Here is a 27,152-nt window from a genome sequence, read left to right as displayed (position 1 = left end):
TATTTATTATGTATCCCACCATTATCCTGATTCAGGCATCTCATACCAAATTTTTTAAAAAGTACACTAAAAAAAACTTTTCTGTTAATTTTTTTTAAAAGTACAACAGTTTTTTTAAAAACAACAACAACATTAAAACACAGTAAAAAGAAAAGAGCACAATATCCTGCATTAAAAAGATCCATCTACTACAGAATTTAAAAGCCAAAGCTCTTTGTCTTCTGTTGGAAAGAGAGGAGGCCCCCATGGGAGGGAATTCCACAAATTGGGAGCAGCCCTTGAGAAGATTCTCGCCTTCATTCTCACCAAATGCACATGTGATGGTGACAGTACAGAGGGAAAACCTTCCCTCAAATATCTTAAAAGTGAGGTATACTTATAGAAGGACATACCCTTTTTCAGATAGCCTGGTTCCAAGCCATGTAGTCATAATCAGCATGCTGATTTTTTTTGGGGGGGGGGTGCTTCTGGGTTCCCCACTCTGCATTTTCACCAGCCTGCTCTGTACCCAGCCATTCTTATTTTGTGAGGATTTACATTATTCTGCAATGGCAATTTGGAATTACCCTACTCCTGGTTCTGCTTGCAGATGTTTTGTCTGTGGAGTGGCCCCATTTTATCCCTTTCTTAAAGTGTCAAGGACACCAGTTTGTCTCTGTATTACAAGTTGTGTATTCCTTACCCAAAATACTTGGGAGTAGAATTCCTGTATATTATGCATATACATGCATAATGATGTATCTTGGAGATGGGACTCAAATCTAAATATGAAATGGATTTCTGTTTTATATACATCTCATACACATATGTTCAAAGTTATTTTATACAATGCTTTTAAACAATCCTTTGCACGAAGCAAAGTATATGTTCACCGAACTATCAGATGGCAAAGGTGTCACTATTTTAGCCAAACGTTTGGATTTTGGAACATTTCAGATTTTCAGATAATGGATACCCAATCTGTATTACAGTAAACTGCAAAAAGCAAGCAATATAATCATCTATAATCTCAGGGGTCAATCCTAAGAAAGTTTCTTCTGTAATGGCTATATTGTGTGTCTTGCTATTATGCTAAATAATACCTCAATATGCTGTACTTCTGCATTAAACTGGAGTTGGATTGATTTTTGTGGTAACTTAAAATGAAGCTCCATCTTTTCCCACACCACTGGATGGTAGGCAAAGACAATATCAAGGCATCAATTAAAGTGAGAAAGTCATGAAACATGTAGTCTTTTAATAGCCTCATCTTTAGAATAGCCTCATCTCATGTGGAAAGCATTTCCATTGATTGGTGGAAATCATGAAAATGTGATCCATAACCATATATCAGAAAGTCCTGGAATCTGGTGTAAGGAGTCACCAAAATGAATTTTTCTTTACCTGGGTCATACTTAGTCTTTGTTTCCCAAGTTATACTGACTATGTGGTGACCTACTAGAAACAGCTGTAGTGGGAGATGTTGTTTTTGTTTTCTTTTGTATAATTCAGGAGAGACCCCCTATGCCTGGGACCTGTTCTGCATTATACTTACCAGATGCTTCTGTGTGGGCCTGTTTTAGAAGTTACGGTAGTATTAATCTTGCAGTAAATCAGAACCACTCTAAAGCCTTGAAAATGTTAAAGTAATAATCAGTGAAAAGATTGTACACATTTCATTCTTTAGCATTTCTGATGGATAGTAGCACTAACTGGAGATTACTAATCAGGATCTAAAGCTTTCCCATCCATAATTCAAAGTATCATTTTCAAACTGGCCTAACTTCAGCTGGCATCTATACTAGAGACAAATCTGTAAAGTGGTGTCTGATAATAAATTAGCACTTTGGCTTGTAAACCTCATTCCAAAACATTTTAGACTAGACTCTTTAAGTGCTCTATACTTCTTCAGTGGTGGATTAAACTACGAATACAGTTTATTACAAGAAGCTTACCATTCTCTGTCTTACATCATGATTTCCTCCTGTCAATTAACTTCTTCTGAGGGCAGACTGTCTGGCACCATTATGAATCACTTAATATCTTTTAAAGGGTATTTATGAATACCATTGAACAGTAATTTCAGAAAGGTGCGTACTATCTTCATTTCTACCTGGCTGCATATACAGCATAATTAGATTCATTTTATCTGAAAATTCTGAACCTTGATGTCTCATCTAAGCTTTATAAGAGGGAAGATAGAGAAACCTAGAGTGGCAATAGAGGCGGAAGCATCTCTTAGATAGCCCAAAGCCCTGTTTCCTCTGCTTGATATCATTGTGTTATGGCAGAGTGGACTGGGGCTTCCATGGATTGGGATCTGCTGCTGTTCTTGCAGGATATTTCCGTTTTCTAATCTGGACCAGATTCCCTGTTAGTGGTGGAAGAAAATGTCATATCCCATATGATCTTAGAAGCTAAGCAAGTTAGCTCTGGTTAGTATTTGGATGGTGGACTGTGGTAGGCTATATTTCAGAGGAAGGAACTGGCAAAGCCATCTCTGAATACTCCTTGCCTAAGATAACCCAGTGAAATTCATGGGACAACTTGAAGGCACTCACACACACAATAGTGTTGTAAAGTGAAGTCCTTCAACAGGACAGAATCCATAGTAACACCTTCTGGATAATAAAATAAGTGTAGGTGGCTATGTTGGTTTAAAACCGTTTCTAGCAGTTTTCATCACCACTAGGAGCAGATCTTGTGTAAGGCTAGTGCGAACCCAAGACCAAACCACTCCTAAATATTTTGGATTACAACCGGGATAGCACATGACAATGCAAGCATTCCTTGGTCAAGAAAGCTTCTGATAGTGCGGCTCCTTTCTACAAAGGCTTTTTATGCTCCCCCAGCTGCTTCTTTTCTTCTTCATCTTCTGTTTAGCTGGATTTTTTTTAACAACATCAGCCTTGAGAGGATAATGAAGGGAGATGGAGAAGCACAGACTTTCAGTGTCAGATTGCAGCAGTATGTCTGTAGTAAATGATGCAAGATTGCTGGGAAAGGGCAGGATTATATGCCAGCTGATCCTAAACTAGCCAAGTGTGCTTGCACAGTCCTTTATTGAACATGCGCGAACAGCAAAACAGAAAGGGGGAGACATATGCCTGCTTCACTAGTTTGACTTCTCCCAGCATTTTTATTGAAAAAATATTTCTTTAAGCTTTGCCACCAAAATGGAATTCATAAGAATGGATGTATTTTGGAAGAAGCCTTCATGTAGTCTTTTGAAGATTCAAAATGTTTTGATTTATTTATGTAAGGCTTAGCTGACCTGGTTGTTTCATTTCACAGATGAAATGCATTTCACACATGCAAATGATAGCTGTGCTGAAATGTTTGATGTGGTCTTCCTTTTAATAGTGTAAGAACATTTCCCTGTTCTTGCCATTTTGGTCTCTGGTACCAAAGTTTCTGTTATAGACACCATAGTCTCTACTCATCAAAAAGTACTGGGATTTCTGCCCTGTGAGCACTGGGTCCTCTAGTAACACATCTACATCATTAACTGAATTGTACTTGTACATGGTAGGGAATTGAAGTTAATCTCACAAGGATTCAGGTTTGGGGACAGGAGAGATGACACTATGGTCTCTCTCACCAAAAAGTCCTAGGGTTTCTGCCCTGTGAGCACCAGGTCCACTACACCACTGTGGTTGATGACAAAAGTTTGTCTTAATTCTTTAGCCTGTTTATTCCTCATAGATATCCAGAATCCCATAAGATCTAACTCTTTTTTCCACCACAGAAAGGAAGGGGAGGTCTACGAGGTAGAAAGGGGGGGGGGTAACCAATCTGAGTTATTTATATCTATTTCTTATAATTTCCTGGAAAGTAGGTGAGGTTGAGAGAGAGACTGATCGGCTCAAGGTCACCCAGGCAGGTTACAGACCGCCATAAAGTACGCGCTCCGCGCGTACTAGAGTTAGGAACGGTCGTATTAGGGTTAGGAAGGGTCTTACCTTCCTCACGGCCCTTCTTCCTAGTACACGTGGAGCGCGTCCTTAATGGCAGCACCCATCCACATGGGCACCACCATTTTGATGTCTTGGACGCATAGCGTCCAGACGTGTCGCGGTGAAAGTGACGCCACGAGGGCGTGCTTCGCCCCTCGTGGTGCCACTTCAGCATTTTGAAAAGGAGCGCCATTTCGGAACTCCTTTTTCGCTGTGCCGGGAAGCCTTGCGGTCTGGCCGCTGGGGCTTCCCTCCTCAGCGAATGGCGGCGGCGGGAAAATGGCCGCTTGAGGGCGGTCTGTAACCCGCCCCAGAGAGTTTCTTGGATCAACGGGGATGTGAGCTTGGATCTTTCACAATGCCATCCTGCAAATGTATACCTGTTAGCAACAAAAATTGTGGTGGGGTTGAGGACAAAAAGTTCTAGGAATGTTTTACTACTGGAATGTATGTGTAGTTGTTGGACTTTAATCTGGGTTTAATTTGGCTCAGAACTACAAAGAGTTTGGATCTGGCCCACAGCTGAAAAAGAGCCCTAATTTCTTCAGGAAATAAGATCTCTCTCTCCCTTGCTATAGAGACACAAAATACACAAACACATTTGTGTGCATACTATGACTATCAAGGGAAGTAAATATCAATGCAATACCCCTAATAAATGGCATATGTCATATTCTATGGGGGAGCATGTAAATGTACCCCTGATGTGGTGGTAGATGATGTTATTGGTCCCTGTAATACTTGATCCATTCCAGTCATTAAAATAATGAGGTTCTTTATTGCAACACTTTGTAGAAAGAGTATTGAAGAAGATTGTTTCACTGATGTTTTCAGAATTTCTTTAGATGTCCACTCTTGCCTAAACCTTTGAAAGAGCAGTTTATTGGATACACGTCTAGCTGAAGTCCACTTTAAATTCAGCTATTGCAAAGCATGCTAGGAGGAAAACAGAGAAGGCTTTTTATAGAACTTACAGACACATGAGTGGGAGTGAACCAGAGAATCCCACTTGCTGGTATCATTAGAAAAAACCCAGACAGGTAATCTAAATGGGGATTAGATAAGATTACAACTTGAGTCTGACTTCTGTAGTGCTTCTTTCACTCTGACTCTGGCATTACTCTGACTTTGAGAGTTGAATGACATAATCTAAAAAAGAGGAAGGAAGGAGGAGGAGAAAAAAATGTGTAGAACTAACTAGGTTTTATCTTCACATGAGCTTTTTTTGGATATAACCCACTTGTTTGGCTCTCTGCAGTAATTCTTGTAGTCTATATATAATACACTACATATATAGTGTGCCATGAACCCATTGTCTTTGTTCATACCTCAGCTAATGGGCTAAAATGTGTGCATATAATTCAATTCTACAGTTTATCTTTCTAGTCTTCCTTTGTAATTTCTTTGTTCAAGGATTGCAGCCTGTAAATCACTTAATGTATGTCCAGGTAGGTTGAAAAGCTCTGCATGTGGTTTTGGGGTATTGCCTTGTCTAATGTCAGATTTGTGTCCATTAATCCTTCTGCCTAGAAACTGTCCTGTTTGTCCAGTGTACAATGCAGAGGGGCATTGCTTACATAGAATAGCATATGTCATATTCTATGGGGGAGCATATAAATGTATCCCTGATGTGGTGGTGGATGATGTTACTGGTCCCTGTAATACTTCTGCCATAGTAGATGTGGGGCAGGGATGTAGCCAGGGGGGGTTCTTGGGGTCCAGAACCCCCCCCCCTCCGTTAGATAAAATGAATGGTGCATGCTGCCGCGCCGCCACACCCAAGCCCCATTATAATGGTGACACTTAGTCTGGACCCCCTCCCCCTTCCCAAAATCCTGGCTATGTCCCTGTGTGGGGACAGAGTAGGCATCAGGTCTCCAAGGAGGCAGGGAGGCAACACTGACATTTCAGGGAGTATAAGTGGTTCAGAAATAACCATCCAACATTAAGAAAAAGGTGGGTGAATTGTGAGGAAGCTCAGATGGCTACAAAGTAACTCTTAAGTCAGAGTTCATTTTAAAAGCACACAACAACAACAACCCTGAGAGAGCATCCAACAATGTTTGCCCTAGCCAGAGGTAGAGAGGAGGAAAAAATGCACAGGCCAGGATATTAGGCATTAACTAGTGTTTAGTTTGCAGTTGTAGTCATCTGGTTTAGGCCTGGAGCCTGAGCCTCTTGTTGGACCTTATTGCTTTCCACATTTGTCTGACTTTACTGCCCTTTTGTAGCTGGCCCTGACTGTTTTATGGGGTCTATTTCCAAAGGAGCAGTTCTAGTTATCTAATTTTAGGATTTCTTTGGTTTCCTCAAGTTAAGGAAAGTCCTGCAAAACTTCATGTCCTTCTTCAAGATAATTTTATTTCTGTGTGCATTCCATTTATTATGTGTCAGTCAAGCCAAATTACATTGATGCCTCCACAATCCCATATTGGTCTTTGGAACAACATTTTCTCTTGAACTGTTACAATGTTGTTAAATAAAAGGATTTGACATGGGGTGCTTTTTCTATATAACCTCTTGCCTAATATGAACCAAATTGTTCATGTGTGTTGTTTTGATTGTTTTAATTGCTTGGGTGTCTTTGTTATTTTTAAAATAATATAAAATTTAAAAAAACACTTGTCACTTGTTCTGTCATTTTTGTTTGGAAGGTGTAAATTCTTGGTGGTAGGTCTAATCCCTTGTGTAATGGATATCTGCCTAAAAATCACACTAACATAAGCTTTATCATGCATGAGTGGCACATGGTTACTGTCACTCCTAATTAACTTTTTGGGACCTAATTTTGGCAAGATGTCAGGAGTGATAGCCCTGTCTAAAATCAATCATAAATAAGTAAATAGTTTACGAAGATTATTTTGGAATTTTTAAGCATAGCATTGCTGACTCTTTGTCTGTCTTGACTTCCTCTTGGCTATTTGGCATGAAAGATGCAATGCACATGGTCATAAAGATGAAAACTGACACCAGGCATCCAACCTGCCACCCTTGATATGGAGTTGTCCTGTTGAAAAGTATAGTGAATAATTTTTTTAAAGCTGGAGCGAAATGGGCTCAGCAGAATGATGATTGCTGCAAAAGTGCAAGAGGGAAAGTGTGGTTGAAATTCCATGTTTGTATAGGAACTGCAAGAGTAACTAGCTGGTTCTAAGCTGTATGTAGCCCAGACTGGAAGTGACTTGCAGCATCTAAGAAATGGAGTGATGGGGTTTATTTGCCTTTTTGATGCTTAATATTAACAAGATGTTAAGAAACAAAACTATTTGATTATTTCCTTATGTAATATCGGTTTGTTGTTGTCTACCATGTTGGTAGGATGGTGAAACCACTCTGGGCTTTAATCTGAACTTTATAAAAGAAATATCCAAGACGCTAAAGCTATTTTGGGGAGAGCATTCAGCATCTAGGATAGCTCCTTTAAAGTTCAGATTAAAATCTGAAGTGGATTCAACATCCCTTTGATGTGAAAGCTACCAGCCTTCAGTATCTGTCCTTTCCTTGGTCCCTCCCAAACAAATTTAAATCTCAAATACTATGGGGCTCTTCGTTTATGAAGCTGTTGCTTTTATGCTTTTTTGTATTACCAGTTTAGGTCTATTCCATTATAAAGAGCAGTCTAATGGTTATTCAACTGAGAGCACCTTGAGTCACTACCATTTATGCTCCTTTTGGGGGACTGTTTTGGGGGGATTACTCCCATGGCACCCAAGACTTGCATCTGCACCCATTTTTAAACCAGTCCAAAAGAATACATCAGAATAGTATGGACTCCCTAATACCAGCAGATACTAATCATAATCTGCCTTGTATTATGATTTTCATTTTAGAAGGAGCACTCTAGTGAATGATTCCTACATCTTTATAAGAAATGAAGCAAGCTCTGATGGAACCTGACAAAGTGATATTGACCCTTATGTTAAAAAGAGAGCAGATAGGAAGTGAGAACAGAAAATTTTGTTGTTTTAAAAAAGCAGACAGCTATTTTCAAACTTATTAGTGAACAACAGCCAACAACAATAACATTTCCAAATTGTTTCATCAAGCTGTTTATAATGGCATTTGTACACAAAACATCCAGGAAATGTAAGCTATTTGTGCTTGAAACATTTCAAGCAATGGGCAGAGCTATCCTCCTTGGAAAGAAGTGCTTCACAACAAATCTTTATTTTGTTTCATTTTTATAATGACAGCATCTGGAATTCTATTTTAGTTCAGTGACACACAATGCGTAATGGCATTGGAGTATGCCCAACAAAGATTTCAATGTAAATAAGACTAAGGACAAAGGTAGGAAGGAAATGGCTCATTTTTAATAGCAAATTAAGTGAAAAATATATTAGTGTTGCCTGGAAAGTAGGCACATGGAATGATTTAAAAATTGCCTTTATCTGTTCCATGATAAGCCATTGTTTGCTATTCTTTTGGATCTTACTTACTGTTAATAAAATATTGTGTTTTTATAAAGTCATGAGCTTCATGGACCAGTAACTGGCAATGTGGCTGGAGCTGTTAAAACGTTCATATCTCATTGCTGCTTGGTCAGGAAATCTGACCCTTAAAATTCAAGATTGTACAGGATAATGTGGTATATCTCTTATTTCAATGTTGTTGGCATATTTTCTTACTGTGCAGCAGTAAACTCAACAGCGATGAATAACAAGGTCAAATGACCCTTAGGACAGATGGCTCAGAATAATAATTTGGTATCCCAGAAAACTCTTATATAGAATCTTTTTATTAGTCTTAACTCAACATGGGCTATACTGACTAGCAGCAGTTCTCTATAGAGTTCCAATCTTTCAAGTACTACTTGGAAATGCTTGAACATGTGTTCCTTTTGTATGCAAAACAAATGCTTTCCCACTGAGTTATGGCCCTTTTTTAGGCTTTGGCATTCCCAGTTTAAAATAGGTTCACAACTGAGGCTGATTTGAACTACTATTTTGATATCTCAGAAATGGCTTATTGAGTTTGTCACACTCACCATATTTACAGTAAATTCAGATCATTAGTGATAATGTACCAGAAAAAAGTTTTTATTTTTTAGTTCACAGACTTAGTTTTTAGTTCATGAACTTGTCTCTCCATTTCACTTTGTGAAAAGATCTATGTACAGTAACCTCTTATAAGGATCTCTCTTTGCACTTTACCTTTCTTTGACTTATGCCCATAATATTCTGCCTTTATTCAGTTTGCTATTGGTCATGCAGATAGTGCATTTTTTATAGATCTTAGTGAGAAGCGATTACAAAATTACTTCATAAATGAGGTAACTGAATAACTCCACTCCGTGTGTGTGTGTGTGTGTGTGTGTGTGTGGTTTCTGTATAGGACTTGCATTTCCATGACTGTCAATATTCTCCAGAACCTTACTGTATGTCACAGAATCATGTGGAAGGACAGAGCCCTCCATGAGGGATCTTTTTCCCCAAGGGATCTGTGTTCTCAGTTACATATTGAATTTCCAACTTTTAAACAACCTATTATTAAATATAAAATTAAAACTACATTTAGAATGTCCTGAATTTTGAAAGTTATCTTTTATTAAAAGAAATAATTAAAAACAGTTTAAAATTAGTTACACTTCCACCCACCCACCCACCCCAAAGTGGGTAGCTGCTGTTATAATAACAGGAGCAGTAGACATAGTTGTTGTTGTTAAAAAAGGTCACATTTCACATTCCCATTTCTCAAAGTTATAGTAAATAGTCATTTTAGCTGCTTGGGGAATGGGAATCTTGTCATTACCTTAATACCCACAACAGAGTGTGAGTCAGTATCAGTAGACAGCCCTTCGGCCATTCAGTATACCTCTGTTACCATTTAGCGAGGACACACATTTTAAATACAAAATAAATATCAACACAAATTTGAAACCTTTCTCTCCAGTGGTATACAATACAAAGTGTTGGTCATTACCTTTAAATCCCTACATGGCTTGGGCCCGAGTTACTTAAGGGAACGCCTCTCCCTACACAATCCGCCTCGCACTCTCAGAACATCAGGGAAGAACTTACTGGATTATTCAAAAACTAGTTTAACATCAATTTCCCATAACGCATTTACTGCTGCAGCCCCCAAACTATAGAATAACTTACCAGAAGACGGATCTCTTCTGGCAGGCCTACCCACTTGATCTCTTACGAGCAACTTTAGAAAGACCCCCACTTCTGATTATTAACAAGATTGTAAACAGATGATGAACCAGTCATTTTAGCAATTTGTAATAACTGTTGTGATTTTATTGATTATATTTGTAAATTGTATTGTCTATTTTATTATGATGTAATTCGCCTCGATCTGTAGGGAGAGGCGGGAAATATAAATTATTATTATTATTATTATTATTATTATTATCATCATCTAATGAACCAATCAATGAAGTGGCTCCCCCTAAATGATATGAGGGTCAAGCTCTTCTTGCTCTGTCCATGATTTGCCTAAGTAGCCCTCAGTAAGCTATAATTGTACTGTAGGTATACCGTTATTATTGGCAAAAGGAATTAATTGCAAGTGTTTAATTATAATCCTCCTCGCACACTACGGTCCTCTGGGAAGAATCTGCTACAACCTAAGAAGACCGGACTTTAGCGGTGACCCGGAGTTCCTTCTCATCAGACACTTCCAGGCTCTGGAATGACCTGCCAGATGAGATCCGCCATATACCAACTTGGAAGCCTTTAAAAAGGCTGTTAAGACGAATCTCTTCCAGCAAGCCTTTCCAGACTACGTTAGATCCATTAGACTTGCCTCCCCTCTCTATTGATACCGATATCAAAAATTGATTGATACCATCGCCCCCATCCCCCCTCCTCTAGAGAAAGACTCATTTCTTGCGCTAATCTGCCTGAAATTTCAGTGTATTCCTAATGGACAGTTTTGATTTTTTTGATGTTTAATCTGTTTTATGGGTTGATCACTATCTTTATGATGGGGGGAGGGTTGGGGTTTGGGGGTTTTAAAATTGTAATTGTTAATTGTTTGATGTTTTATTTATACTGTTGTAATCTGCTTTGATTCCTTTGTGAAAAAGTGGAATGATAATAATAATAATAATAATAATAATAATGTCATTTATAACTAATTACTCCCACATTCTAGGTATAATTGTCCATTTTCTCCACTTCATGCCAAAGTAAGCAAGAAAAGGAGGCTGTCCTTTTGAGGATTGCACAGAACCAAGTCTTTTGACATGCTTATATTAATTTAAAAATCATGTCAGCTTTAAATCCCAGAGAAGGAGAAGTAATGGGCTCTACTTGAACAGAAAAGAAAATTAGCACAGTTGCAAGAACTGCCTGGTTCAGTCTACTAAGGAGGACTGGAGATAGGGACAATATACCTCCCAAACCACATAATGTTTCTGAAATATTAATTGTTCTGAAAGTAGCACTAGCCAGCCATTAAACCCCCTAAATGGGACATGTATGTAGAAGGAAATGACTGATGCTAGCCCGCTCTAATATATGAGATAGTCTTTTTCTATTTATAAAGCTCTGCCTCCCTTGTGCTTAGTGTCAACTGAATGTGGGGCATGACTGTTAAAATCCTATTCTAGCTTTGAGGTTTGAAAGTAGAAGGTAATAGATTCAGCTGCAGGGTATTTTAGCCCATTGCTATAAAATTAGTCTCAGTAGCCAAATTTATAACAGAGGATTGCTGGGGGAAATTACTGGTAGAACCATTCAGAAGCCAGTATTACTGAATCCCCCTCATTGGCAAGATGTGAGTCATGACTATGTTTAATGAGGATTTGCCAGGCTGAGAAGCTCTAATTTTGGTCTGCATTCATCTTCTTTCCTTCCTCTATCCTTCTTCATAGCCTCGAATAGTGATCACCCCAGAGTGGGCTCACAGCAATTTGTAAGTCAAATGAGGAAGAAGCAATGTTTTAAGACACTCTGTTTCCATCCCTTTAGTTTTAATAATCTGAGTTTTTGTTAGTATGTACTTAGGGCACTCAAAGGGCCTAAATACCCTAAGGGCACTAGTACTCAACTGATCTTGGAAGCTAAGCAATGTCAACCCTGGTTAGTACTTGGAAGGGAGATGGTAAATGAATACCAGGTGATTCCTGGTTGCATTTTGAAGGAAGCCTTGAAGATGTCTGTAAAAGATTCAAAATATTTTTGTTTACCTCTACAAGGCTTATCTGCCTTGGTTGCTTTCATTTCACACATGCATATTATTAATTTTGAACAAAAGGTTTGCATGTCAAGCTGCTCTTCTGTTTTGTAGAATATGAACATATCCTTAATATTTCTGCCTCCGGTATCAAGTTTTCTATTAAAGTAGTAATGCTCAGGAACACATTTACTTCATTAACTGAGTATAGCTGTGATGATAATGAAATCACAGCTAAAGTTAAATTGCAAAGTGGTGAAGTTGACCCTCATTACTTTACAGTCACAATGTAATTTTTATTTTTATTTTTTACATTTTTGCTGTTGCATGAAAGAATTGTTGATAGGGCACTTCTTATTTGTTAATTAGTTATTTTCATGCTCTTGAGTATGCCATTGCATCCTGCTACACAGTACCAGTATCTTTGGGCATTCTGTGGAAGAGGATCCAACTCTCCAAGGCTATAAACCACCATCACATCTCTTACCAGTTTCTTTTTGAGCCCACAGCAGATGTCAAAATACAAGAAAGGGCATTTGTTATCTTCGAGTTATTTTTTTAAAAAGCCACTGTGCTTATATGATCTCCTAACCTTGAGATTCTGACATGGTGAATCATGTGCTAGAGTGAACAGAATATAAAACAGCCATTTCACTTCACAAAAGAAAATTACACATGATCAGAAATTCAGTTTCAGTGCAATATTTACTTTATTTAAGGCAAAGTCTTGGTTATCTGATACATAACTGTGCCTGTTTCTCTGGTTTTAGGTCAAACACAGGAAAGTTAAAATAGAAACAAATATATAAAGTAGTAAACATTTGAAAATAAGTCTTTCCTGTCATTGGGAGAGCAATCTACTGTTAATTTTGAAAATGAAAGGTTGCATTTTATAGTTGCTGAAATCCTGACTTTCCTATACTCTTTAAAATGGAAATCATGATTCACCAACAGTATTATAGGGAACATTTCTCTTGCAGCTCTATGATTCTAAATATTCCCCAATAAATTTGGTAAGGCTTTTTAAACGCATACAGTATGTGTTGGAGGATTGCACTGTTAAAAAGACCTGTGTCTGCAAGTTACATCCCCCTGAAAGACTGTGCACCTTGTGAGTGTTTCTGAATCGGTTCCTCCAAATGACAGTTCAGATGTTAGGCAACATCCAGGAGTCCTTACTGTCAACCTTCTCTGTAACAACCCTGCGCCCCTTCCTAGAACTGGAGGACCTAAAGATGATAGTGCATGCAATTGTAACCTCAAGGCTGGACTTCTTCAATGTACTCTACATTGGGCTATCTCTGTATCAAGTTCAGAAACTTCCATTCAAATCACAGCAGCCAGACTGGAATGTCCAGGAGTGATTAAATCAAACCAGTATTAAAATCACTTCAGTGATCACTTCCAAGCAAGGTACAAAGCTCTCAGTGGTTTAGGTCTTTAAAGTTCTTCATGGTTTGGGTCCAGGTTACCTATGGGAACACCTCTTACCATATAATCTACGCATACACTCTGATTCTTTGGCAAACATTTACTCTAGTCAACCAGGACTAGGTTGGCAGCTGTCAGCCAAAGGACTTTTTCTTTGGCCGCCCCTAAACTGTGGAATCACCTGTTGGGAGAAATTTGATATCTGAATGCATTATCCAAATTTAAAACAGAATTAAAGACTGACCTCTTCAGGCAGGCCTATGCAGATGATTTTTAAATGATGATTTTAAAATGTAAATTATATTAATATGTATGTGTCTGTTTTGTTCTTTTAAATTGATGCTTTTTAACTGATGTTGTTTTTTTGTTAATTGGTTTCTGTTCCCTGCCTCGATTCATGAGGAGGGAGGGGAAGAAATAATAATAATAATAGTAGTAGTAGTAGTAGTAGTAGTAATACAGTCGAGCTGTTTTGTTTCCATTTACTGAAATCAGACCAGTACCTCTCATTAGTGCTTTGTTTCAAATCCTCCTGGCTTATACATCGTATTAAAAGGAATAGTCATTCAGATTAGTTTAAATTCTAAGATTTCTCATGGCAAACTGTGGTTTACACCTATGATTTGAAGTAGCGGTGAGCTAAGTGTGGCTCTGGCTGCAAAAAACCACCAAAGCCCTTTTTTTTGTAGGCCTGAACCCTCCAGATGCAGTTTTTTTTCCAAACCAGGAATGGATTCTGATTACTTCAGTGTCTCCCCCTCCCTCAGTTATTGCTAAGAACAACTTCAGTTTTTGAAGAGGTTCTTCTGAAACATTCTGTGAATAAGAGAATTCCTACCTGGAATACCTACCAAAATGTGCTCACCCAAGACTTACCACTGATTGAGAGTGCAATTTCCATGACCACAATTGCCCTAATTACTTGAGACATCCTGGGGAGGGGGAGCCCACAGAGTAAATGGATGATTGGAGGGTTCAGTATTAAAATTTGATAATATGAGTTTGTCTCCACCTCTTAGCCTTTCATTTGCTTTTCAGTTGCAGTTCCAGTTGTGTTTTCTACTGCATTATCAATGAAGAGACATGCTTATTTTTTTACTGTAAGAAAAAGAGTTGGTTTATTCTGCAGTTATGATGAGTACAGCAGAACTGGATCCTTATTTCTAAAATGTGAAATAAAGAGATATAGACAAGTATGGGAACCTAAATATCCTGAAGGCACCAGGGCCCATCTGATATTGGAAGCTATGCATGGTCAGCTCTGGTTAGTACTTGGATGGGAGACCACTAATAAACCAACAAACACCATGTGTTGTAGGTGATATTCTAGAGGAAGGAACTGGCAAAACCACCTCTGAGTAGTCCTTGCCTAAGAAAATCCTATGAAATTCATGGAGACACCATATGTCGATAGGTGACTTGAAGGCATAGACACACAAAAAATAATGTGGGAGAAAAAACTTACCCAAGTTACCATTTACTATTGTAAAGCACTCACTATATAGTACCCAAACCCACAGTCATAGGACCTGCTTTTTAAACTCATTTTTCTGGAGTGCTGGACAATAAGGATAAAACATCCCTAGAAAAATAGAAACACTGTTCCATGTACTACAGTTAGCTGGCTGGCCAGCCACCTATTCTGTAAATGAGGCCAAATTTATGGTTTTCCCAATGTGTGCAGACAGCATGAAGCAGAAAAATTAGTCCAGCAAATTTAACTCTATCTATCTATCTATCTATCTATCTATCTATCTATCTATCTATCTAATTGCTATTTGTACTTTAGTTATTTTCAAATTATGTACTTGGTTAGTTCTTTACTGTATCAATATTTGCCAAAATTAGAAGTTCAGCCTCATTGAATCAAGAATGTTATGTATATTGTGGTCAGCACCACACTCCATAATGAATTTTGGAATGTATTTTTGTATGAAGAAAATGTTTTGATCTTTTTCTTTGACCAAAATATTTTTTCTCTGCAGTATGAGGCGGAATTACAGGATGAATTTGACAGATATCAAATGATGTCATGATTAATATATTAACAGTTTTTGAGGGATTGCTTAACAAAATATTTTTAGATTGATTTTTCATCCCAGATAATGATCTGGATACTTAAGGATGTTGAGATGCAATATATTCCAGTTATGGCAAGTAAGTTAAAACTAAGATGATTGTACATACAGGAGCCAATCTTGTCTAATCAGAAAGGATCACTTGCAAAGTCGTGTCCAGTATGATCAAAATAAGTTAAGTATTAAGCCAATTTGGCTGGCCTTTCCCCAGGTCATCTTGTAATCAGTGATGACAATGCCATCATTGTAAAGGAGCTTAGAGTTATACATAAAGCACTCTTATGAATGAGGCTGCCGAAGTCACTCCACTGAGAACCTAATAGAGATGATCTCTTTAAACAAAAAGGACTAGTGCATTAGTTAATTGTGAAGAATAAGAATACAAGGTTTGTCTAGTCTACCTCATCCCTCCATCTTCAGAGGTGGCCAGCCATATTTCAGCAAGATACAACAGTTTATATTACCTACAGAGGGCATGGGAATTGCTTTGGGGTGAGTCGTGTTAGGTGTCAGGGAGGAAACAATGCTTTGCCCTTACCTGTCAGCTCTCCCGCTTTCAAATCAGGTGGATAATTGTAGTAACTTCCTGACTGGCTTACACAGCTATTAATAAAAATGTGCTGATAGATGTTAAGAACTGAATGCTTTGATGGACTCACTAATAAAAGAGAGGGTGGGTGTAATACAAATAACTTGGGAAACTGTCCATCAGTAATAAATAGCTGCTTATACACAAGGCTTGCCCTTAGGTAGTGCTATTAATACCTCTCCCTGTTTGCCATATTAATCTGGCATGTCTGGGAACATACGTTTGACCTTATAAATCTAGACACAATAAATGAGGTGGAGGCTGAGGCATCATGGCGAAAGGTCTGCAAAGAAGGAATCCCCACAGGATTTGCTGAATAAGCAAAAAGATGGGGTTTACAGATGAAAAACAAAGACTGACATATAGGACAAGTGCATAAGAACTTAGTACCATACCTAACGCTAAGGAATTGGCAAAGTAAACAAAGTGTAGCCTGTGGGTTGCATGTGGTCCCCCAGGGCTTTTTTTGTGGACCCCAGAGACCACCCCCAGGAAGCAGATTCCCCCCCCCCCCCCAAAAAAAAAGAAGCTCTCTTTCTCTAAAATGTCCTCAAAATAGTGTGCAGAAAGCATGTCAATCACATTTGGAGGCCCCTGAACCACCCCCTCCCATGTGTCTCCTCCCAGTTTTTTTGCATAAATTAAAAAATGCCCTCAAAATACCCATTAGGGGCCCAACACCATGATGAGAATGCCCCCATGCCACCTAGAGGCCATTTGGGTGCAAAAATTGTTGTTATTCTTTTGTGGAAGTGATAGGATGTACGGCTTTCTGAGTTTTCCAGGGGGAACTAATGTGGTCTCCTAGTGTTCCACAGTACAAGTAGAGACACTGAAAGGATTAGATCAAATCCACTGTCTCCATTACCATCCTTTGGTCCATCTGTGGATGGGTGAATCTGTAGATGTAGAATAAATGGATATGGAGGACTGGCTGTACTTTACTGACATTTTTGTATAGCTTTTAATCTACAGTCAGCCCTCCATTTTTGTGGGGGATCCGTTCCAGACCTCCCCCGCGAAAATGGAAACTCACAGATGTTCAAGCCCCATAGGCTTGAATGGGGGTGCATGGCCCATTTTAACCCATTTGCTCCTCTCAAATAAGCGAGGGTCACGGATCTGAAGTCTGCAAAAAAGGAGGGGCAACTGTATATTGTTTTTAAGATGCTGTAAGCTCCATTGAGTCCCATTATTAGAGAAAAATTGGGATATTGATGAGGATGATGACAATCATGATTTTCTTTACAAGGTTGTTCTGGGTGCACAGGCATAAAAATTTACCTTTGAATATTCAATTGAATTTAATAGGACTTGCATCTAAGGAAATATATACACTCACCCCTCCCAATTCATGGGGGGGGGGGTGTTCTGAAATGGGAAATATTGCAGATATTCAAGCCCCATTGGTTATAATGAGAGCATGCTCCTGCGTGTGCACACCATGGGCATGCGCCCCATTTTGTCCCTCCTGGCTTGCTATCTGCAAAGGACCAAAACCACAGATCCCAAGTCTGCGAACGGGGAGGGATGAGTGTATAGAATTGCACTGTAGACTGATAAATATAACAAAATCCAAAATCTATAGAACAGTGATACTTTTATGGGACCAACCTAAAAGTGTAAAATACATAATAGAAAAACTTTTGATTCATTTTTTACTTTTTAATTGTCCCAATAAAGTTATGGGGTTTTTTTTTTGTATTTTGTTGTATTTTGCTGCAAGGTCAACATTGCTACGCTGAATATGTGTCCTAGATGGATGAATGATAATGATATGAAGGTCTAAATCTACTTGCTAGTCTCAGCTAGAGTAAACTCACTGGATCAGTGGGGACTTGGGAGGTCAACAGTGATGAACATTCCATTGATTCACTGGGCCTAATCTCGAAATTGGATTTAGACCCAAGAGTGAAATAGTTCATGTACTGTGTGTGTGTTTTGTGTGCCTTCAAATCAGTTCTGACTTATTGTGACTCTAAGGCTCATGGAATTTTCTTGACAAGATTTGTTCAGAGGAGGTTTGCCATTGCCTTTTTCTAAGACTGAGAGCATGTGACTTGCTGAAGTTCACCCAGCAAGTTTCATGGCTGATCAGGAATCAAACCCTGGTCTACAGAGGCATAGTTCAACACTCAAACCGTTAGAAAAGGAAGATTAGGAAGTAAAGAGGTAAAGAGCGAAAGAAATGACTTGTATATAGATATATGTAAAGGAAGGATGATGATTGTAAAGGAAAATCGAAAGAGTAATATGTAATCTATAAAGGACTATATAGGTTGGAAGTACTAGGATGTGTACAGGGGGAAGGGGAGGGGAAGGAGGGGAAGGGTAAGAGAGTGGGGGCTTTAAGGGGGGAAAGGGAGGGAAGGGAATGGGATAAGGGAAGGTATAGACGATATGTATGATCTTTTATTGATGATTACTGAAAATAAGGATGTAAAGAAAAGAAAAACCAAATAAAAATAAAATTAAAAAAAACCCCGTTATGCCATCCTGGAACTGAAAGATCATGCACTGTAAATGGTAGCTGACTGATGAATGCCTAAAAGGCTTCTGGTTGAAAACCATTCCTGATACTGTATGCTTGAAACTAGATCCCAAAGCAACAAAGATGATTCCTGTATCTCAGCCTTCTCCTGTTGGAAGTGAAAAGAGGGAGAAGGAAATTCTGACATTTTTTTTTTATTGTAATATTGCTGCTGTCACAAATTTTATCATAAAATATACTGGATTCATGCAGACACAGCAAAGTATAAATATAACACATATTTAGTTTTTCCTAATGTATAATTACCCAGATGGCTATAATGTTTTGCCACCAAGAGTTGTGAATATTATCTACAAGGTCACACTGGCCTTCTCTGTGGGCTTCTATTGGCATTCTAATACGGCTCTCATAACATTGTGTTCCTCTACACAAATGGAATTCCTGTATTTTTCCCCCACCTCTTGATGTTCTAGTGATTAACAGAACTCTTCTTGTTTGCTTGTCTTTCTCTCTACTCAGTCTGCGGTTGTGACTTGGCTCAAGGTGGCTTTTTCATTAAGAATGGGGAATACCTTTGTACTGTGGATTATCAGCGGATGTATGGGACCCGATGCAATGGCTGCGGCGAGTTTGTGGAAGGAGAAGTCGTAACTGCTCTTGGGAAAACTTACCATCCTAGCTGCTTTGCCTGCACTGTATGCAAGTAAGTTCAGTGATTCTGGATAAAAAAAAATCCAGAGATTGTAAACAGTATAAACTCAAAGAGCAAAAAAGTATATTAAATTGTGACATAATTATAAATTTATATAAATAGCAACTGGAATGGAGATTTACTCTGTGTCCTGCTTCATTTTGCTAGTGACAATATCCTTTGCCTCCTGCTAATATAGATATTTTAATTTTCCTCTTATTATATGAAGGTTATGTGAATATAAGAGTCTCTGCTGGGTGGAGGTTTTGTCATTTAATATATTTCATTGTCATTCATTTCATTTTGTCACTTAATATTTTTCATGGAAGTCACAGACGCTTTTTCATTCCTTTTGTTATGAGTTTGCAATAAACTAACCCTCTTTTCATGAAAAGAAATAGTTCACTTTGGATAGCAGTAATGTGTGGTCTGTATGTTAAGCTTTAATACACCTCCATGCACACATATAGTCAACAAACATTCTACACACAATTTCTGTGACAGTTTTGCATTGAAAAAGTGATCATCCAGTCTCATCTAATATCAGCTTTTCTTCCAGTGAAGGTGCATTTAGCCTCTGGCATTTTTTTCAAAGGCTCAGCTTTGCCAGTGCTACATTTTGAACATTTTTGGCTTTTGTTCCTGCAAGATATTGATTTGCTTCGCTGAAGGCGGCGTCTGAAGCGATATGAGAGAATGAAACTGAAGGGATAACCTTGCATTAAAATCCTTCTATTTTTTCCCTCTCTAGACGTCCCTTCCCACCAGGAGACCGGGTTACCTTTAATGGAAGAGACTGTCTCTGTCAAATGTGTGCTCAGCCAATGTCATCCAGCCCCAAAGAACTTTCCACTTCCAGCAGTAAGTACTACATAATCTTTCCTGAGCTTCAGACTAAAGCAGCATCCTGAATCACTTGATTTCTGTACTGTCTAACCTGTGCAATATTGATATTTGCTGGGATGCAATTCTGCATTTTGGAAGACTGGATTTCTAACGCACACACACAAACATACACAGAAAGACTACCCTGGAGCAAGGACAACATCCTGGCTTTGTTTGTTTAATTATTGATGTGGGGAGTTTGTGAATTTGTTTCTTGAGTTGACCACATGAAGCTTCTTTTCACTCAGAAGCCATCCCAATCTTCAGATCATATACTGTATCTATAAATGATTTGAGATGAGGAACTTAGGTCTGACCTGTTGGAAATTGCAACGGTCTAAGTACCATGATTTCTCTTAAAACAGTATCAAGAAAGTATGTAATGCTTCAAGTATTTTCCTTCTTAAAAAAAGGAAAAGAGAAAACTGGCAATTACCTGAAGTATAAAAAGAAATGTCAGGACCCAAAGGCCTCTAATTGTGATACAAAATTAGCATTTAATTTAATTTGATCATGTTAATACATGGATAGATGTGTAAAACCAATCTAAAAGCAAAAACTATTGAGGGGGATGGTGATTTTTTACCATTTTGTGGAAACCACATAAGGCAACTTAAGAAATGAATTATGTATATATTTAAAATAAATATTTTTGTCTTTGGGTACCATTTGCCATCACAAATATTGCTCCACAAACTCTGCTACAGGTTTAAAATGACTAGGTTTAGTGTTGTGATAGCTTATCTTTTCCATCTTGTAGTGAGAAATGTTCTCAATTATTTATTATTATTATTTATTTATAGTATTTATACCCCACTCTTCAGCCAAAAGGCTATCAGAGCGGCTTACATCAAGGGCTGAATTAAATAAGAACATTTATTTATATATATGAAATTGGCAAAATAAAAAAAAAGCTATGATTTTCTACGTATTAATTATGAGTTGTGAGTTTGGTTTTGTCTTTTATCATGGTCAAAATTTCCTCACAGTCAGATTCTTATTCTCTTACTCATACTTGGAATGCCTTAAACATAACTTCTGTTTCGAAGGAGTTTGATCAGACCAGGCTTGTAATTCTAAAAGATTTGCACACAAAAATTAAATGGAAAATCTTTGATTTGGTGGATTTTTAGAAAGTATTGTCATATTTTCTTATGATTGTTTGAAGCGGAGCAATAGCAAAATTGGTAGGCAGTTTTATAAACCTAAAAAATATTTATTTGAAGATACTCATATTCATGTCCCAGAATATAAGCATGCATATGTACATCACAGTGTGCTAAGTGGACTGTGATTTGTGTGTGGGTGCATGGATGAAGCAAGAAAGAGACTCTATAGTACAACTTGCTAAAAGTTTTAATCATCTCAGTGGCTCGAGTGGCACATAAGAAAATGTTAATGTGAATCTTTGCTAGGAAAACCTTGTACAACACAGCCAACATATAAAGTTCAAGACAGTTCAGTAAACAAACTTTAGGGAAATGGTAATTGGCAATGATTTCTCTGATGTGAGTTATCCTAGACCTTTGCTGTGACAGGTGAATTTTAATTAGTGTAAAATGTTCCAGATCTAGTGCTTCATACCAAAGCAGCAAGCCATAGTTATCATCAGTCTTCCTTCTCCTTTGAAGTCATGTTTTGTAATGTAGCTCTGTTCAGAAGTAAATCTCTTTTATAGGATGTGTCTCTGTTTCTTAGTTATTCACTATTATGTAGATTACCAAGACAGTTTATTTAAATGGGAGTAGGAGGAAGACAATTTTTTTAGGATTGTCTTAGCAATGGATTCCAGATGGAAAGTTGCCAATAATCTGCCACGGAGTATTCATTGTAAGAAATAAAGGGTTTTTAGTCTCAATAAACATAATCCTGATATAATTGCAGACTTCAGTACTGTTATCAGAATGGAAGGTTCTAATTTTTCTTCTGTTTTGCCCACTGAAGTGCTCTAGATCTATATTATATCTTTCATCTTTTTCTATATCTAATGGATTTCATGAGCATCAAATACAACATCTCTAATACGTCACAGACAGACAGACAGACAGACAGACGTAAGTGAGGAATTCCCAGTTTATCACACAAATGGTAAATTTTGGCAGTGTGGTCTGGAGGGGGACTGCAAATTTGCCTTGGGACCACATGCTGCTTTCAGGCCTTGTGTTGTCCAGCTCTGATCTACATGATACAAACAGGAAGTGATGAAACTTAAGTTAACCAAAGAAGTCATGCTCACACTGGCACATTCCCTTTTTGAATAGTTACACTATTATAAGATAACCTTCATGTCTGATAAAACATTCATCAATGAAAACATACATACAGAGCCTCCAAATTGCTGCACAACACTTCAAGTACAAATTTTTTCAACTGAAGCAGTTCATAGGCTCAGCTAATATCTGGTTGATTTATCAAGCAGTTTGAAATAATGAGTAACTTTCTGAGACTGAAAGATGGTGATGTCTTTGTTGGACAGGAAACCAAGCAGATAATTGAATCTGTAGGCTCCTGAATTCCTGGCCAACATTATTCTAACCTATTCTCTCTCCATATTTTCATTCAGAGCTTTTCAAACCTCTACTGTACTTTGTTATCCTAAAACTGTTCACCTGCAGTTTTCCCTTTAAATGGGTTATATATTCAGGTTCTAAATCAGAAGCCAAAGCAATCTGAAAAAGTGATAGTTCTCGGAAACCTCTCTATTTTCACAAAACCTTCATTTATATACTATATTTTTACATTGACAATTTTATCATCTTAGACTTTTTATTGTCAAGTGTTTTTATGTTCTATAATATTTTGGCCGGTTACAAACCGGCAGTTGGGACGTCCTCTGGACGTCCCATCTTATAGACGCCCCTGAGTCTAGTACGGACTGTGTCCGTACAAGATGGCGGCGCCCCTTCCACATGGGCGCCGCCATCTTTGCGTATCGGACGCTGAGTGTCCGTACGCGTCGCGCCGCTTGTGACGTAGCGAGCGCGCCCCTGGCGCCTCGCTACGTCGCAAACGCGACGAAAAAAGAAGCTCCATTTTGGAGCTTCTTTTTCGGTCCGCGCGGGAGTCGGGCCGTGTGAAGGCTCCGGCTCCCCCGCGGACCAACTGGCGGCGGCGGCAGAGCGCCGCAAAGCGGCAGTCTGTACCCCGCCTTTAGTTCAATATATTCTGTAATGGATTTTATGAGCACCAATGGCTTTTTTTATTGTGATAGATTCTGTAAATGAATTGCAACACCTAGCTGCCTGCCCATCTATCTGTTTTCTCCCCTTTGTATTCTGTCTGTCAACCTATCTATCTGTCTGTTCTCCCAAGTGCCAGTCAAATGGAGAATCTATATGTTTACTTCTGGCTTTCATTTACAGATAAGTCACTCTAATACATGGATCCTCGTCTTCAGTTCCAAGTCATGATGGTAGTGTTTAGCATGGGCAGAAGGCTCTATAGGAGAGATTGTCTCCTTTACCCAGCAATAATGGTTGTTAATTGTGTAGCAAGCTTCCAGGGAAAGCTTTTGTCATATCAGAGCTCTCCAAGATCTTCCCACCCTACAGAATGTTCCCGGCTTGTATCCAATTTCAATGCCTTTTTACAGAGTTTTGAAGTAATAATTCTGTGCTTCAGATTGGACATTTTTCAGTTTTTGCATTCCAAAACATAACCACCACCCCCCCCCCCCGGGCCTGGATGTAACAATATGTTTCAGTTTGGCAAACAACACAACATCTTTAGTTGTTTTAGAAATATCTCCCATTAGAGACAGAAAAAGGAGGAACGGATGACTTTTAAAAAATTAATTGCTCCCATTTATTTATACTTTGTGTATATTTTTATTGTTTCTGAATTAGAAATAAGTGTTTCTTTTATTGCTCATTTGTTTGAGAAACAAATGCAGACCCCAGGCAATCTCCCTCCCTGGGAAATGATGGGCAACATGCAACATGTCCTGCTTTTGATCATTATTGTTAACCTCCACGTCTGCTCTTCCTATTTGCAGTTAGAGCAAAGAGTGCACAAACACAGAAGCGAAGCATAGTTCCTTCATACTAGAGCATTCCCTAGTACTGTCCATTCTAAAATATTTTAGACATGAGTATTTCCCTGTTGACATGTTTTTTCTGTGTTTTGCAATAATGAGAGCACACATTTCTGATGTGATGTTATTTTATTTTATATATGTAAAACAGTTTTTGCTTAAAAAGAAATATAAAGGAGTGCTTCTGAATTCCTCTGGGCAAGAGAAAAATTGTGTGAGAGAGTGTAAATTGTCCAGAAAACTAGAGAATCTTATTTCAAGTAAGAATACTGACTTCATCGCCACTGCCTCATTTTGGAAGAGTATCCAAGGAAGAGTCATCAGAGACTTTGCAGATATGTTGCTTTGTTACTAGCAAATAGTGTGATCGCATTGTTAACATGCTGCGGTACTTCTGGTAGTTTCCAATGGTTAATGGGAGTAAGATTCCAGTTCCCCCTTCTTCGACTTAAGCACCCTTGCTGTGATCTGTATAGTTCTTTGGAACTACAGTAAGCAAAAGGGGAAATGACTTTGATGAGATGGAGCTGCTTGTCATAATATGAGAGGGAAACACAAGAGCAGAGGTAGGGAAGATAGATCCACTGCCTCCAGATGTTTTGCACTAGAGCTCCCTTAATCCCTGATTATTGCCAAGAGCGTGTTGTCCTATGAAGCTTATCCAAGTGTTAAGTATCTTGATTATCCTGCCATTGGAGACATCCTTGGTTGGGACAAATGAGATAAAGCTTTCTCTGTAGGTTCTTCCTGGCTATGGTGCTCTCTGCTAAACAAGTCTGTGTCAGAGTTTCTTTGGGGTTCTTCTGCAAGCAGCCAAAAACTATTTCATTTAGACAGGTCTTTGGCATTTAAGATAGTTTACTGTTGAAGGAGTAGGTGCAATTGTTGTTTTTAAAATATGATTTTAATGTTTTACAATTGGCTGTCTACATTTATGCCTTTGACTTTTGCAGATTTGATTATTTGCAGATTTAAATAATACATTCTCTCTGGGAATCTCTAGGTCCTCCAACATCTGTCAGAAGTTGCTCTGGAGGACCTAGAGATTTCTAGATATAATACTTCTCTATCCATTTGTAGTTCCTTCAGGGCAATTCTGTGGCAGCTTCCAGCAAATGTTGGCCAATATCTTGGAGGTGAGACTAGAGAACAATGGTCTGAAAACAATTTTGGTACAGTTTCTTTTGCAAGAGTAATCATTGTGAATCAGGAGACCAAGAAACTGTCTCCAGCCTTTTATGTGCCACCAGCAAAAGGAGCTTTCCAATGAAATGACAACCCCTCCATCTTTACCATCTATAGCTGCGATGCACTACATATAACTCTCCAATTATTTTTGGATTATAATTCCCATCAGCTTTAGCTATCATAGGGAGTAGCAAGGGTTAGAATCATAGAATCATAGAGTTGGAAGAGACCGCAAGGGCCATCCAGTCCAACCCCCTGCCATGCAGGAAATCCAGATCAAAGCATCGCCGACAGATGGCCATCCAGCCTCCGTTTGAAGACCTCCAAGGAGGGAGCCTCCACTACACTTCGAGGGAGTTTGTTCCACTGTCGAACAGCCCTTACTGTCAGGAAATTCCTCCTAATGTTGAGGTGGAATCTCTTTTCCTGCAGCTTGCATCCATTGCTCCGGGTCCTAGTCTCTGGAGCAGCAGAAAACAAGCTTGCTCCCTCCTCAATATGACATCCCTTCAAGTTGATGGAAGTTGCAATTTAAAACAGGTGGAGAGCCGTACATTCTACACTCTTGAGACAGGATTAGTTTACACTATAGAAAATGTGTACATTAGGCTAGTGGCAATTCAGTGCCTCAGAATCAGGTTAACCCTCGCCAGTAACATGACTTCATTTACCCACATCCAGCAAAAAAGGTCTCTCTAGGCTTCTGGAGGTCCTCCAGTGCAACTTTGTGGTCACCTTCTACCTAAAGTTAACAACAGACTCATAATGGAGGACTTCCAGATGCCTAGAGACCATCTCTCTAGGCATCTGGAGGTCCTCCAGTGTGACTCTGTAGTCAACTTTCTGATGAAAATATAGGGTTTGCCATTATCTGTGATTTTCGCTATCTGTGTTAAGTCTGGAAACATATCCCCCCACCCCTGCTGCTCAAATGGAAGTCGTTCTGTACTTTTCTGTTGCAGGATATTTGTTCCCACTTTTCATTTCTTTCAGCTTTGAGACTGTTGGTCTCAAAATAGCTGCAACAGTTAATAGAATTTTTACTGGGATGTGATAAAATGTTGAAAGTGATTGTATAGTGTTTTTTAAATTTTATTTTGCCTTCATGACATACTAGCAAGTCTCTTTTTGATGATGCTGCTGCTGCTGCTGCTGCTGATGATGATGATTTTTCACAGGAAACTATATAAATTACTTTTCTGTTCTTTCACAAAAGTAATTTGTAAACAGTGGAGGGGAGGGGGAGGAAAACAAGGTGATACCTATGAAACATTTCATTTAGAGTGCCACACGTTGTCCTTGAGAACCAGAGCAGTACAGTGGTTTGAGTACTAGACTACAGCTCTGGAGACAAGGATTCAATTTCCCATTTAGTCATGGAAACCCATTGTTTGATCTTGGGCAAGTCACACTGGCTTCACCTCAGAGGAAAGGAAAAGCAAACCTCCTCTGAACAAATCTTAACAAGAATCCCCCAAGGTACGTTTGCCTTAGGAGTTCCATAAGTTGGAAATGATGTGAAGGCACACACACACACACACACACACACACACACACACACACACACACACTTGTCCTTGTAATGTTTTTGTATTATTTCCATGTGGGGCATTAACATGCCAAAAAGTTACCTTGCTCCATATCTGCCAGTGGAAAACAAGTTAATCTATCTTACATTAACTGAACAAGATGATAGGAAACTAA

At 38.7% G+C, this 27,152-nt stretch overlaps 1 protein-coding gene across 26 annotated transcripts in view; it reads left to right on the top strand.

Moving 5' to 3' along the window:
- Positions 1-27,152, top strand: part of ABLIM1 (actin binding LIM protein 1) — a 295,489-nt gene that overhangs the window by 151,550 nt on the left and 116,787 nt on the right. For all 26 annotated transcript variants that reach the window (XR_016280053.1, XM_089509977.1, XM_089509974.1 and 23 more), the window contains exons 3-4: positions 19,171-19,354; positions 20,094-20,203. Coding sequence is in view for 25 of the 26 variants with exons in the window: in XM_089509977.1 (XP_089366103.1) it covers positions 19,171-19,354; positions 20,094-20,203 (294 nt within the window). In the remaining variant the exon portion in view is untranslated. The remainder of the gene's footprint in view (positions 1-19,170; positions 19,355-20,093; positions 20,204-27,152) is intronic.

Source organism: Sceloporus occidentalis, unplaced genomic scaffold (assembly GCF_023333645.1).
Source record: "Sceloporus occidentalis isolate IW3139 unplaced genomic scaffold, rSceOcc1.0.p SCAF_2, whole genome shotgun sequence".
NCBI classification, from domain to species: Eukaryota; Metazoa; Chordata; class Lepidosauria; order Squamata; family Phrynosomatidae; genus Sceloporus; species Sceloporus occidentalis.
This window is presented reverse-complemented; position numbering and strand designations above follow the sequence as displayed.